General features: G+C 37.8%; 2 protein-coding genes across 3 annotated transcripts; both read left to right on the forward strand.

The window, feature by feature from the left end:
* Positions 1 to 1,663: 1,663 nt before the first annotated feature.
* Positions 1,664 to 4,968, forward strand: LOC140767297 (myb family transcription factor MOF1). 2 transcript variants are annotated; one of them, XM_073107153.1, is made up of 7 exons: positions 1,664 to 2,335; positions 2,406 to 2,577; positions 2,658 to 2,734; positions 2,837 to 2,876; positions 3,312 to 3,489; positions 3,642 to 3,906; positions 4,523 to 4,968. In XM_073107153.1, exons 2-7 carry the CDS (start codon positions 2,451 to 2,453, stop codon positions 4,835 to 4,837), a joined length of 1,002 nt encoding a protein of 333 aa, XP_072963254.1. In that variant the 5' UTR covers positions 1,664 to 2,335; positions 2,406 to 2,450; the 3' UTR covers positions 4,838 to 4,968. The 2 variants fall into 2 exon arrangements, with proteins under 2 accessions (XP_072963254.1, XP_072963253.1); XM_073107152.1 differs by having other exon boundaries at positions 2,415 to 2,577.
* Positions 4,969 to 7,595: 2,627 nt separating this feature from the next.
* LOC140767308 (uncharacterized protein At4g15970) lies at positions 7,596 to 10,131 on the forward strand. The gene is made up of 4 exons (XM_073107165.1): positions 7,596 to 8,155; positions 8,731 to 9,096; positions 9,320 to 9,801; positions 9,926 to 10,131. The coding sequence occupies exons 1-4, from the start codon at positions 7,835 to 7,837 to the stop codon at positions 9,945 to 9,947; spliced, it is 1,191 nt and encodes a 396-aa protein (XP_072963266.1). The 5' UTR covers positions 7,596 to 7,834; the 3' UTR covers positions 9,948 to 10,131.
* Positions 10,132 to 14,732: the final 4,601 nt, after the last annotated feature.

The raw sequence follows: 14,732 nt of genomic DNA on the forward strand, positions 1-14,732 counted from the left end.
TTTTATTACTTAAATAATAAGAAAAATAGAAACGTTATTATTTCTATTTACATACAATTTTTTTTTCAACTAAGAGTATTTATATCTTTTCGTTTATTAAATTAATCATTAGAAAGTATATATATATATATATATTATATTGTTGTTGTTGTTTACTTGTAATTAAGCTGTTAAGGTACAGGTCCAGGTATTAGTACGTATCAGCAATGGGGATATCCAGGGATCAGACAACCATTCGTCCTTTTCCACTCGCTGCGTAAATAAAAACCCATTCCCTTGTCGCATACTGTTCTGGGTTAGAATAACTCGAAAGGGATATTTATTCCTATCGCTTTCTCACTGTCTCCTTAATCTTTATATATATATGCCATTATATTTTCGATTAAACCACCCTCTCTTATTCTTGACCACGATAAATTATTGGAAGTGGGAACGTGTCTTATTCCCTAATTATTCCTCTTCCCCAACGTCAAAATGAACGCAAAACACGTTCTTAAGAAGTTAATCTTTTCTTTAGGAAGATGTCAAACGATTGAATAGATTTTAATGAGGAGATCTTGTACTCGGTTTACTTTTGACTTTATAATATATAAGGAAGTGCTAATTCTCTTGCAATAGTCAAAGATTGTAACTATATACAACTAACTCGTTTTCTCTTGATTCACACTATATCTATATTGTACCAGAGGATGCATAGAATTAGGGTTTGGTGTGTATTTTATGTACCTGTTGTAATTCTAGATAATTGTTAAATTGCGCGAATCTTTGTGAATGATTGGAGGTGTTGGAGATGTTACTGTTATTAGTACATGATAATTAAATTAAGGGGGACTTCATGTTGCAAAGAAAGAAACATGTAAACCGAGTTTACCCTACTTGTACAACCTTTGAAACTTTTGACAATATATAAGAATATATATCTTTTCCTAGTAGGCAGAGCAAAAGGAGGTAGGTCCCAATATTTACATTTATCTTTATGCTTATCCTTTTAAACTCCCATAGCCACCAAAGTCCAAGGGCCTTTACAGATCATACTATCTTTATTAGGGTCTGCTCATTTCTGCATGGGAGGCAGGAAGAATTTTCAGAGCATAGCCAACAACTGAGCAGGCATTGGACAATTCAATAATAATACTATTAACATTACACTCATGCAGGCAAAGAAAAGATGATGACCTCTTCCTCCTTTGTTTCCTCTCCTTCCACTGCCTTCATTAACTCCCATTTGTTCCTTTCCTAGCTGATTGAGCTGAAAAGGCCAAGAACACACCCCTCCCAAGAAGACCAACATGGCTTTTTTGCTTCTTTTTTTAATTAGATGTCTTCTTTGAACCTTGATACATTTGCTTAGAATATGATAGGATTGGTTACATAGAGATGGGCATGCATTGGTTTTGTTGTTCTCTTTGAGGGGACCTGCTCCATCAGTTGACTTTGTGACAAGAAAGAGAGAGAGAGAGAGAGAGAGAGAGAGAGAGAGAGAGAGAGAGAGAGAGAGAGAGAGAGAGAGAGAGGTTTAGTTTTGACTATTCAACTTAAGATAATGGTATAAATCTTTGTGGGCTTTGTTGGAAGAGGTAAAAGAGAGGAGGAGAGAGGGGAGTTTAGTAATAGTAGCAGTAATAAGGTAATAAAGTTGTGGCAGGAGAGTGGCAAAGAAATCGTGTGCTCAGAGATTCTATACCCGTTTCCTTGTGCTGCTCTCTGTGATCATATACCTTTGGCTGCTCAAAAATCTCACTTTCTCTCTCTAAATCACTCCCCCCCTCTCTGTCTCTCTCTATCCAGCTTTTGTGGGTTGAGTCAAAAGCTCTGGGCAGCTGCAATAATTAATGGGCATTTCTTCAGTTTGGCAAGATTAATGAGTATCTGAAGACGAGTCTTTGGGAAAAAAATTCTCCTTTCATTTCTTCCAGGTGAAAATATTTATAGTATATGATCGGGGAGACCCAGTAGAGGAATTTACCTCATCTCATCTCTCTCCCTCTCTCTCATATTTCGTTCTTCCTTTCTTCCACTCTCTACTCATCCGTAGCTCTTACTCGGCCATTAAATTTTCTCTTCATAACGCCTTGCTCTCGTGATCTGTGGCCTCTCACCATAGGTGTCGCGTTAATCCTAGACAATCCCAACGATATTTAGAGGACCCATGAATTAAACCAATGAGACCAGCAATACACACAGAGAGAGAAAGAGAGAAGAGATCTACACTTGCTTTGATCATAAAGCTTCAGATGAGTAATTCGTTCTTGGATTGCTAGGAGATAGAAGAGGAAAAGAGAGGTCTTTTTTCTCCCTTTTAGATGGGCATTGTTGATTAGTAAAGCACAAACAGGTTCGCCTTGGTCCTTTTTCTTTTGGCCTTTCTTAGAAAGGTCCTAGTCTCTTATATATATATAACATAGTTGCTATAGGAAAGCTACCATTTGAGGAGGGCAGTGAGGAGAGCTATGGGTAACTGTGGAAGAAATGGTGCTGTGAGACAGTATATAAGATCCAAGGTTCCTCGCTTGAGATGGACTCCTGACCTCCACCATTGCTTTGTTCATGCCATTGAGAGACTTGGAGGACAAGAGAGTATGCCTTCTTCCTGTAAATTTCATCCTTCCAAAGAGATGTCTGTCATATAATTCCTTTTACTACTACTACTGCTGCAGAGGCTACACCAAAGCTTGTTCTCCAGCTGATGGATGTTAGAGGACTCACCATATCTCATGTTAAGAGCCACCTCCAGGTCTCCCTTCTATGCTTGATCCATGGCTTAATTCCTTTGTTTTTACTCGAGCAATTCACTCTTTTTAAGAGTTGAGAAAGTGACACTTATGATTTGTATCAGATGTACAGAAGCATGAAGAATGACATGGGCAGTAGTCAAGGTATGGAGTTGTTCTTAATTCCTCCTATTTTGTTTCCACATACAACCTCTTGTTCATGAAGTCAATGCAGCATCGTATCTTTCTTTCTGGTAATTAAAATTTGCAGCTTAGCTTTAAAAGGAGTATAAAATAAGAAGCCAGGCCTGCTCCCAGGCTCTCCAAGCATTTAATAGCAGTATATTTTTTTTATTAAAAAAATGATTATATGTCTTATGAATGCATTGATTGTGTGAGTTATGTCTAACAGACTCACAGCTTCTGCATGGTTGCCTTTTTCTTTTCTTTTTTTTTTAAAAAAAAAAGGAGGAAGAAAAGAAAAAGCTCGAGTCTTTGAACTCATAAAGCTGCCAAAATTCCTTGTTCCCTTGAAACAACTATTAGGTGTTTGTAATTATGCCTAAGAGAAAGGCTAACTCCTTTTGATTCTGAGATCAGGCATGCAAGAAAGGAAGCACTCATGGGAAGACATTGGAGGAGGAGTTGGAGGAGGAGGAGGGGGTTGTGGTGGAGTTGCTGATGAGCAAGATGATGATGATGGTCCCATCCCTTTTCCAAAACCCACCAAGGAGTTCCTGTCCCAGTTCGTGTACTCCCCTCTCCCCACACTGAAAAGGTTTGCTAAGTTTTGTCCATTTCAACAACAGTAGCAGTCACACTGGGAACATTGCCGCATCTCCTCTTCTCTATCCTCTTTTGCCCAGGCTTTTCCTAATCCCCTCTTCTTTATTTTCTCTTTTCTCTTTTCTCTTCTACTTTATCAAATAGGTCTAGGGTAGAGACGCAGAGCAACCCAAAAAGCTTGCAGGGCAGCCAAGGAATCTGTGAGACAGTCTCCTCCCCGTACTGGGTTGATGATTACATGCAAGCCATGGCAGTAGAGAGGATGAGAATAAAGGAGGAAGGGATCAGATGGCAGAGAGATGCTACTACTGCTACTACTACTACTATTGACACTGGGCTCTTGCCAGATGATCATGCTTCTAAGCTCAAATTCTTGGGGTATATGGTGGAAGAATCTGACCCTTTTAAGGTACAACAGAAAGTTGAATGAATCTCCCTCCCAAACCTCTCTCTCTCTCTCTCTCTCTCTCTCTCTCTCTCTCTCTCTAGTTGTGTCTTTTAACTCCTTTTGCTTTTGGGTTTCTTGGATGTTTCTTTGCCTCCTCTAATCACTTCCTTTCTTGTTGGGTTTGGCAAGGAAGATTGCACAAGTTATTCATGTGTACTTCATAGGTCAACTTAGCGATTTAAAAAATGAGATTCCTAAGTAAAATATTTAATATTCCTTCCAGCTTCAGTCCAATTCAATATGGTAAGTCCATATGGGCACAAAGGAATAGCCCAAAGAACTACAAGATATATACTTTTGCACTTGCTGTGACTGCCAAGTTTTTCTGACGGTCTGTTAAAAAGGTCAAAAGATAGTGGAAGATTACTGTAAAAATAGTACTCAGGCCTAATTTCCCTTTGAGAAACTATTTGTTGATCATAACAACTTCTTTTACACTGATCACTAGTTTATGCCAGTCATGAAATGATGCATATAATCAAACTAAATATTCCACTAATTTTGGTCTTCATGCATCTCTTTGCTTGCATAACCTTAAGAAGATCGAACTCAATTCTTTCTGCTACCATAATTGCAGGCTCGCAAACAAAGTGACCAACATCTTGCAACTACAGAGAAGCTTAGTCCTGAGGAGAGAGATGCAAATGGATGCCTGTCCTACAAGTCTGGATCATTCAGCTACGAGTACATGGAGGAGAGGGAGGAACCCGACGACTTCTCGCTCTCCTTGTCGTTGTCTTTAGATCCCAAACACAAGAACAATGTATCCTCAGCTAGTGAGAGCAGTTGCATTTTCCCTTCATCCATGTGGAGAAGCTTCAGTGAATGCTCGGGTTATTCGAAAAGTCGAGGCATTAATTTAGATCTTTCTATGTCTATCTGTGGTTCTTAGATTTTGAGCCTTTGTAAAGCTCTTATCTCTTCGATCCACAATGTGAATCCTGTTTTTGCTCTGGCCTAGTACGTTTGATGATACCACCATATATAATATATATGCTGTTGAACATTACTAAGAGTCACTGGTCTAGTCCTTTCTCTCTATATAATATTCTTATATGCGAAGACTATCAACTATAGATTGTAAGATTAATCCTGATATCTCCCTAAAGATAAAAAAAAAAAAAAACAAAGGTTATATGAACAGAGAACCCAAGTTATCCTTGTCAAGAAACAGTGATACAACAGTGAGGGAATTAAATTTAAAGTTACAGTCACAAATTAAACCTCAGTTTGGTTCTGATTATAGAATCTTTCCCATCTACTGTGCAAAGAAAGGAACTTCCAAATCTCCCACTAGGAAAAGGTACTAAGAGATATATTTCGCCATGTCCGTTTTCATCTGCTTGGATGCATCCACTTTCTTTTCCCCTTTATTATTATTATTATCATATTTTTCTTTAGCTTTTGGAAGTGTGGCTTCTGTCTGATAGAATTCTACAAGAATTAGGCCCACCAACATCATCTAGCTCTCAAAGGTCAAGCAGCCATTATGAATAAGTCCAATCCAGTTAAGTAAGCCAGAGGCCCCATATATTCTCATGTCTCAATCATCTGAAATCCTAAAAAGTAATTGCAGTCAAGGAAATTTACTCAAGAAACATAGAGGAGGGAAAAATAATAATAATTCTGAAGTACCTTTTCCCATTGAGATTAATAAAAGTTGCATCTAAAGTACAACATCTGCTTATTACCCTAGCACACTTTATAAAGAGACATGTACCTGAAGATGAACTCTCAATAAAACACCACAAAGTTCAGCATGAAGCTTGATGTATAAACGACCGTTTTTCAAAAAGGTCTTGCAGTCGAGGACCATCAATCACATGTTACTGGACCATTACATTAAAAGAGTCCAAGAAGCCAAGACAAGATAATGCCCAAGATCCAGAATGTTTGTCAAACCTGAAACAGAAGGAGATGAATTTGTCCATGACTGGTAAATGAAGTGAAACATAAACAGCCATCTCTGTTCTCTGATTTCTTCTCTGTTCTGGCATAGATCAGATCAAGAAGTTGCTAAAATTCTGAATGCAAGTTGCTGCAGAAGGAGCATAACATGCAGCAGGATACCTCAACAAGCACTTGTGACTGAGTTTATTAACTGTGATCAATGTGTACATCTTACAATTCTCATCTAGTTAAGACAATTACATGACAAAATGAACAGTTCAGCGATGATATGCTCCCAAAGTCTGCGCTGTTTAAATTCTTATCGCTTGCGACGACAATGAAAGATGCAGAAAAGATTGACCCACTACATCTATCATGTAAGGAGGATGGTTGTGGTTAAAATTGCCAGGAAGAGTATCAAAATTGCTTAACATGATTGCTGAAAAATGCTCCAGTGCAATAGTTTACAAGTGTTCAGAATCTGATTCACCAAATCTCGCTTTACCAGCTGGAAAGGCAAGAGGAAACTAATAGCTCTGCATCTCCAAGCTTCAAGAATACAACCAGAACCAGCTCTCTGGGATTTGTACCACTGAATGCAACCATTCTCTTGCATACTATATGACAATCCAAACTGTCCAAAGCATTCTTATCAAGTTTGAAATCTCATAGAGAAGAAAGAAAGATTCTGCTAGGATATCATAGATTGATTAAAGCTCTTCAATAGTAGGCTGTGTGGCATATTTTGGTGGAATCTTGCCCCCATTTTGCTTTAATACGCAAACAAAATAGAAGACATTTCACTTTCACTTGTACCATTAAGCAAGCAAAGCTTGTAAAAGGAAATAGTACATTTACGATCTTCTTACTATATAGTTCATTTGAACTAAAAAACCATCCATTGCATGTTATCGAATCTAAATTCACCAACGCATGAACACTTTGGGTTTTCTTACCTTCAAACTTATCATCAAACTCCAAGAACGTCTTGCAAAATACTGTTCCTCAAACTCCAAGAACGTCAGAAATAAATTTCGAGCCTATATTCGTTCAGGCTCAGCTTACTTAATTTTGAGCTGAGACTCGACTCGAGCTTTTAAACGAGCCTAAAAATTCAAACCTATTTCAATCGAGTTTAATTCAAGTCTCTAAACAACAAGCCTAATGCAACTGGTTGGATCAAGCTTAAATTATTAAATAAGGCTATGATAATGTTTAAATTAGACTAAGTTAGTGATGGACATAAACCATTATATTTCGATCTAATGTTCACAAATTATTCATAGTAATCATATACATAATATTTGAGTTTTATTTAGGTGAACCCAAGATAGAGCAGGCTTGTGGATTGTGATGATAATTAATTTATAGCATAATTTCTTATTCGGGGAGCTCGAGCTGCTCGATTAGAGACAAAATATATAATACTTAGGCTCTTCTACTATTGCTTGTTTCGTATGAACCCTTAATTTATTTTAAGTGACACTTGGACTGTTTAAAATATATAATATCTCTTATGATCGTGTCTCCTTGACAGCAGCACAAAACGTTAAAACGGTTATTTGTTTATTATAAGTTGCATAGGTTCTATTTCTAAAAGGTGATAATAGATAGGATTTGAACCAAAATAAAGCCATAAGATAGGGTCTATGTGCAATTGGCTAACAGTTCAGGGTCTAAATTGAATTATCTCAAAACTAAATCCCGAGCTCAAGAGAAGAAATCAGACAAAGGCCCAAAACCTAACCAAGCCCAAAAGAGTTCCTGTCTCTTTCCTCAGCCTCGGGTGTCTCTTTCCTCAGCCTCGGGTGATGTTTCCCGTCGAGAAGCGCACAGTGATCACCGTTCTCGTCAACCTCTCTCTCTCATAGTCCCTATCCCAAAACGCTCCTCCTTTTTCGCCTATTTTCTCTCCATCCTAACCCCTTTCCCTCCCTTCCTCTCTCTCTCTCTCTCTCTCTATCTCTATCTATATATATACATATACATATACATTTCCATGAAGAAGCTCCCACGTGTGAGCGGTCGTCGCACAGCGAGAAGCCTCATGACAAATCCCAACGCCGTCTTCTCTGGTGGTGGAGGCGCCGTCGAGGCGCCGTCATCGCCGTCTTCGAAGACAAATGGCGGCGCCGCCCGAATCCGTCGGTTATTGGTCCCGTTCCTCTTACTCGCCGCCCTCACGCTACCGTGCGCGGTTCTCTACCTCGCCGCCGCGCCAATGGCGCCGTTAGTGCCGTCTGCCTGGTCTGTGCGGTGGGATCTCGCCCCCCCCGTAGTGCCACCCGACGAGAACCCGGCCGCCAATGCGGTCGATTTGGTAAGCGAGGGTTTTATTGAGCTGCTTTGTGGGGTTCGAGAAATTAATTTTCCTTTTCTTCTCCCCTTTCAGTTTGGGTTTTTGATCGTTAGTTAATAAGAAAAACTAGAGAGGTGTTGCGACATTACATTCTCGATTCTTTTGTGGAACGGCAATTATGCCCTTCGGTTTCTTTCTGCAATCATGATTTGGATTTGAGCTTGTTAGACATTGATGGTTATATTCAAGAACGATAAAGATAAACTGTATTTTATATTAAAAAGGTTGGCCCGTATTGTTCATTCGTAGTAGCAAATCACCTATCCGGAAATAATATAACATCTATTAGACTTGGAAATAATAATGTCTAATTGCTGCATTATTTTATTATATCGCACAACTTGGTACATTAAAGAAAACTCTGTATTGGTTGAGATTTAGAAAAGATTGCAATTGCTCACGGTATTGAATTTGAATCTTTTATTTTATAAGTACAACCGTTGCTATATATACATATAGATGTATGTAATACAAACTTTTGTACATCGGTTGAACGAAATTACGCAGAATTTATTGATGTATAATTACCTTTGTAGGATAGTGAGGATGCCAGACTTGAGAAAGTCTTGAAGGAAGCTGCCATGGAAGATAAAACAGTAATATTAACCACAATGAATGCTGCATGGGCTTCTCCTGGCTCAGTTATTGATCTTTTCATTGAGAGTTTTCGGATTGGAAATGGTACTTGCGTGCTTCTAAACCACCTGGTAATCATCTCGCTGGACTTGAAGGCGTATGATCGATGCATGTCGATACATTTCCACTGCTTTGCTCTCATTGCCGAAGAGGTGGACTTCTCAGGAGAAAAGAAGTTCATGTCTGCTGGCTATCTGGAGATGATGTGGAGAAGGATAGATTTCTTGAGAGTGGTTCTTGAGAAGGGATACAATTTCATTTTCTCGGTAATTCTGTTTCCTCTTCTCACCTTTAACTATATAGATCTATCCGCTGAAATAGAGATAAAGTATCATTAGATGCAATAGAGCCATCATGGTTACAGTTGAATAAGTTTTTGGGGCCTTACATGTTATATATATGGAGCTGATATTGTTGTGGAGAGCATGTCAATTTCAAATGGAAGTGGTTTGATACTTTTAGCATTATTTTGTGTTGTTTCAATCTCAGGATGCAGATATTATGTGGTTCCGAAATCCATTACCAAATTTTTATCATGATGGAGATTTTCAGATAGCCTGCGATCACTTCATGGGTGATTCCACTGATTTAAGCAACAAGGCTAATGGAGGATTCAACTATGTGAAGTCCAACAATCGAAGCATAGAATTTTACAATTTTTGGTACTCTTCTAGGGAGAAGTATCCTGGATATCATGATCAGGATGTACTTAATTTTATAAAGCACGATCCATTCATTGCAGAAATTGGAATAAGGTTTAGGTTTTTGAGTACTACATATTTTGGTGGGATTTGTGAGCCAAGCAGAGATTTCAGTAAAGTTTGCACTATGCATGCCAATTGTTGTATCGGTTTGAGTAGCAAGCTTCATGACATAAGAGTTATACTTGAGGATTGGAGAAACTATATGTCTCTGCCACTGAGCATAAAGAACTCTGGTGTCTATTTATGGAGAGTGCCACAAAATTGCAGGTACGACGGAAATTTTGCTTCTAAATTTCAGATTAAAATAAGTTTTTACATATCTTATTCTGTTGTTGGTTTACAGTTTCCTTCATTGCATTCATCTAACTTGGTGTCATCATTTTCCTTTCAGTCTCTCTGCATTAATCCAGTAGAATATGATAGGTGAGATTGGTCAGAATAGATCAATGACTTGCGGAGTCTAATTGTATATTGTGAATCTTGGAGAAAATTACTATGTAAAAGGTTTTTGCTTATACCCTGTTTCTTCAGTTATAATTGTTTTTTCTTGTAATCTGTCTTCCTTTTCATTAATTTAATTGTAGATGTTTCTTGCAGACTGTTCTCTGTTTATTCAGGTGCTTAAAATAGTTTGTTCTTTCTTGTGAATCTGTCTTCTTTTCATGAATTCTGAGTTCACTAATTGTCATCAAGATGCTACTGATTAATGGCCAACTCCATAGCATAATTTTCATTTTCCCGTCTTATTGATAATAAATAGAGGCTAGGATGCAATAAACAAGTTGGGTGAACCTTCTTTAGTTCTTCATATACAGTTTAAAAAGGGCTGTCTAACAAAACCAATAACTAATTTGATCCTAATCGTTTGTGATTCGATCTGTTTTTTTTCCTCTCTGAGCAGCGATCGCTATCCTATTAAATCAAAATAGGTAAACCCAAAATATGTTAAATTGTAATAACATCACATTAGCATTGAGTGCAGCTAATAGGAGATAACAAACGAGATTTCTATTTGCTGTTCTACAACCAGTGTTGTATGGTCCGTGACTCTTTTCTATGAAGTCCAGTCTAATGTTGTTATATGCCATGCTATTTTCTCTCAATGACTTTGTTCTGCATTCATACCTCGATGGTTTTTAGCAAAACATAGGAAACCTATACATGCAATGAACAACAGCATCGAGGAGATGAAGGAGCAAATGTTGCACATCACGGAGACTCTAGCCTGGCTAGAGGGAAGACCTGTTGCTACTCATGCTAGGACAATTGAAGGCATTTAGATTAGGGGAGTTCAACCCTAAATTGCCCGTTTGGATTTTTTGAAATTTGTTGACTAAATCCTTTCGGTTGGTAACTCAGCTGAACAATTTTTTACCTACCCAAGGAAATTAACTAGTAGAGCTGTTAGGCTTGCCACGTTCCATCATCTGCAACCCTGCAATAGTTTGAGTGGTTTTAAAAAAATGAACTCATAGCAGATTGGCTAGAGTCAAGGTTTAGACTATCTAAATATGATAATTTTTAATGAAATTTTGAAGAAGTTGCAGCAGATGACGATCGTTAGTGCATATCAAAACGTCTTTGAGAAACTGGCCTCTAAAGTCTATAGATGGTCAAAATCAATGTTGTTGGGTTGCTTTATCGGATGCTCAAGGGAGGAGATACAATTGAAAGTAAAAATCTTTTAAGCCTCAAATGGTAGCTCATGCTATAGGCTTGGCACATGTTCACAAGGAACGATTGACTAAGGGAGATGGATGAAGGGCCGACCGGGGGTTCTGCCCATGTTGATCGCAAGGCCAATTTTGACGCTGGCCGAGAATAGTAGAACCTAGGGTCAATGCCTATTCTCGATCAATAGGCATGGTACAGACGACAACTTCGTTGAGTAAAGATTTTCGGCATTTGACCTATGAGTGGATATGAGAACACAAGTTTTCTAACTTGTTCGGAGACACACATGCAAAGGAGAATAGTTGTTCGTTCTCATAGTCGAATTGGACTTTGATGACACGATTGATGTAGAGATTGCAGAGCCACCCTAAGAGACATGCTGGAACCATCGGGGATTATCTTGCATGCCTTATTCGGGTGTGTGGTGTCTTTAGATTCTATAGATTGCAGAATCTTTAGAAGGCAGATTAGTGTCAGTGCTGATTGACAATACGAGCACCTATAACTTTGTGAGCAAGTACCAACCTACTATACTAGAGTTTGTAAGTACTTTTCTTATGACTAAGAAGGTTGTGAGTTCAATTCCAACCTTAAACAATATTGTGGAGATATTGTTTAGTGGTTTGGTGGTTTGGCTCTATCCGATTAATGGCTCAGTAGTACGGTCAGCTTAGAGGAATAGTACGACATCACAATAGCTTGAAGCAGGTCTCGGTGGCGTTTGGTTCGGAGTAATTGTTTGACGACGCATATGGATTGAAGTTTAGATTAAGTAGTTAAAAGTTTGATGGGGTCTAAGTGCCTTTATATCTATGAAGGGTTAGTTCTGTATTCAACTCATATCTAACTTTTGAGCTCATGAATGATAAAAAAAAAAAAAATTATGAGCAAATCAATCATCTATAAAGTTCGGTATAAGATAGACCCTATTACCCTTTTTTTCTATACCCTATTACCCTTTTTTTTTATGTCAGTGATTGACAGAAATAAACCAGAGTGCAAGGAGATCTGTCGTAATGTGGAGATTGATTGCTAAACTATCGCTTCATCATCAATATGTATCTATTGAGATTACAGGACTCTGATATCGTCTTGGGAGTGCAGCAGCTGCAAAGCTTGAAAACGATTGTCTTTTATTATTAAAGCTTAACAATGAAGTCCGAGATGTTGGGGAAAAGGTACTGGTTGCAAAGGGGGATGTAAGCAGACTTTTGTGTAGGGAAAGTAGATTTGATATTGTGAAATTATGAGTTATAAAGCAGGGACGTTATGATGGAGGCAACTACAATCGAGCCACCAATGGTCACACAAAACCTATAGGATTTGGGAACAGCCGAGAGACAGGAAGGATTGCCATTCAAGGATGCTACATTGAAAATTTGAGGAGTTGAAACTATATTTTTTTTTATAAACAAACCTTAAGGAGAAAGTTCACCTCCGAGGGGAGCGAGTGAATTGGAATTACCATGCCAATTAAAGAACAAGAAAGGATGAAGATTTAGCCAAGCATTCGAATAGCCTTTCTTGTTTTGCTTGAATCGTTTAAACGACTTCATGACACTGCAGAATGAGAGCAAGGTTTGTCGTTCAAATGCTCGACTACGCAAAATTAGGGTTTAGAGGTTTATTTTCAAGAGTTTGTTTGGTTTAGGATTTTTAAGTGATTAGTCTTATTAGAAAGATCTTAGCTTCTCCAGTAATAGTCTAAATAAAGAGTTTAGTGAATTTTCGGGTGAACTACTTTTGTACTTCGTGGCAATCTTGTATATATTCCCATTTTTTTTTAAAAGAAAGAAAATCGGACTGTACATTTGCTCTCAACATGGTTTCCTTTATGTGGTCTTAATCATAGTTTTTACTCACTTTGTCCTTTTTCTAACATAGAGTTAAGATTGATGAATCATGAAACCAACTATCACCACTACTTGCCACTCTTTGAGTTTTGCTGAACTCTACTTCGTGACCGCTGGAATGGTGTTTAATTTGTTATTTTGGAGTAAGGGGTTTATGAAGTCCAGCCGTTCTGGAGCTCAAAATGCCAAAGCAATGCAAAAGAGAGGTTTTTTGTTTTCTTTCTTCCCTCTTTAAATAACTGAATATCAACTAGAAAGATTGCGATTTCTCGTAACTCTCCTTTCTTTTTTTGCTGTGTTGAGAACTCTCTCTTTAAACAAATTCTCTTTAAGTTTTGCTATGCAGCTCTAACATATTTCATCGTGACTTCATATCTATTTTGGTACTGAAAGTTCACTTTGATTTGCTTCTTGCAGTGATATACAGATAGATATAAAGCATGCAGTTCTCTTTGTTGGACCTCGTCAAAATTAGGGTTACGCACTAGAAAGAAGCTATCCTAATGCCCCAGAATGGGATACTTATCCAAAGTAATAGCTATGTATAACCTTATGCATACCCTCTGGCGTATAACAAAACAAAGCAGAGCATAAATCACTTCATTTGTCAGACTAGCCTGCCCATAGTATTTGGAAAATTAAATCTCCTTGATCAACATGAAGAAGAGGAACGGGGATAACAGCAGGGGTGGAAGAGGGAAGCACAGGAGAAGGAAGAATAAGATCGAATTCATCTCTCCACTCCTCTGCATGCCCCTTCCACTGCTACTGCTACCACCCAGATTGAAATCAATCTCTCTTTCCTTTTGGTTTGGTGGCTGTGTCATGCTTGGCTGACCAATCCTTCGCAGATAGCCAATTTATAGGCGTCAGGGCTCTTTGGATAAGCAGTACAGAGAGAAGGCAGTACTGTGACAGTTTTCTTTGCTTTGTTAGTACTCCCGAGTATAATGGTACTACTACCTGTACTGCAATTGGATTGCAAGAATTATTGAACTCTTTCTGGACCGTTGAACAGAACAGGGAACTTGGTTGTACCAAACTTTAATCCAGAAGTTTACTATCCAACTGCTAAAAATATGAGGTTCATATGCACTAAACAGCAAAAATAGTTTTCTATTTTATAGGGTTGCTGCGTTTTGTTTTAACTATAATAAATATTCAAAATCCTTTCTTAATCTGTGAAAGCTCAAAGCTTTGACCTTTCTGAAGACATGATGGAGTGCTCTCGAGAAGTACAACGCTGGTCATGGAGTTTTATGATATAAAATAGTTTGTTTATAGATTTAGAACAACTATAGCAACGGTATATTTCTATCATTTTGTATTAACTTAGAATTTATTTTAATATGTGATAGTACATAGGTAGTTTGTTTATATATTTATATTGCAGTATATATAAACACTATTAGATCTTATAGTTATTTAGTATTACTTATGATATATATGAATTCTGTATTAATGTTCAAATATCTTGTTGCATTAGTGCTGGTTCTCTTTTTAATACAAATGCATAGCTTATAACATACGACCCTTCTGAAATCTAGGTCAGGCAGGCAGCTTACATATTTGATCCAAAGTTCGTTAACATTTTGAAGTATTTATTTTCTCATAATTAGCATATAAGCTTCATGTTGAGGTAGTATAGTTTTTAGATTATTTATTTTTGCA

Source organism: Typha angustifolia, chromosome 9, assembly GCF_048772165.1.
Source record: "Typha angustifolia cultivar Huaian chromosome 9, ASM4877216v1, whole genome shotgun sequence".
NCBI classification, from domain to species: Eukaryota; Viridiplantae; Streptophyta; class Magnoliopsida; order Poales; family Typhaceae; genus Typha; species Typha angustifolia.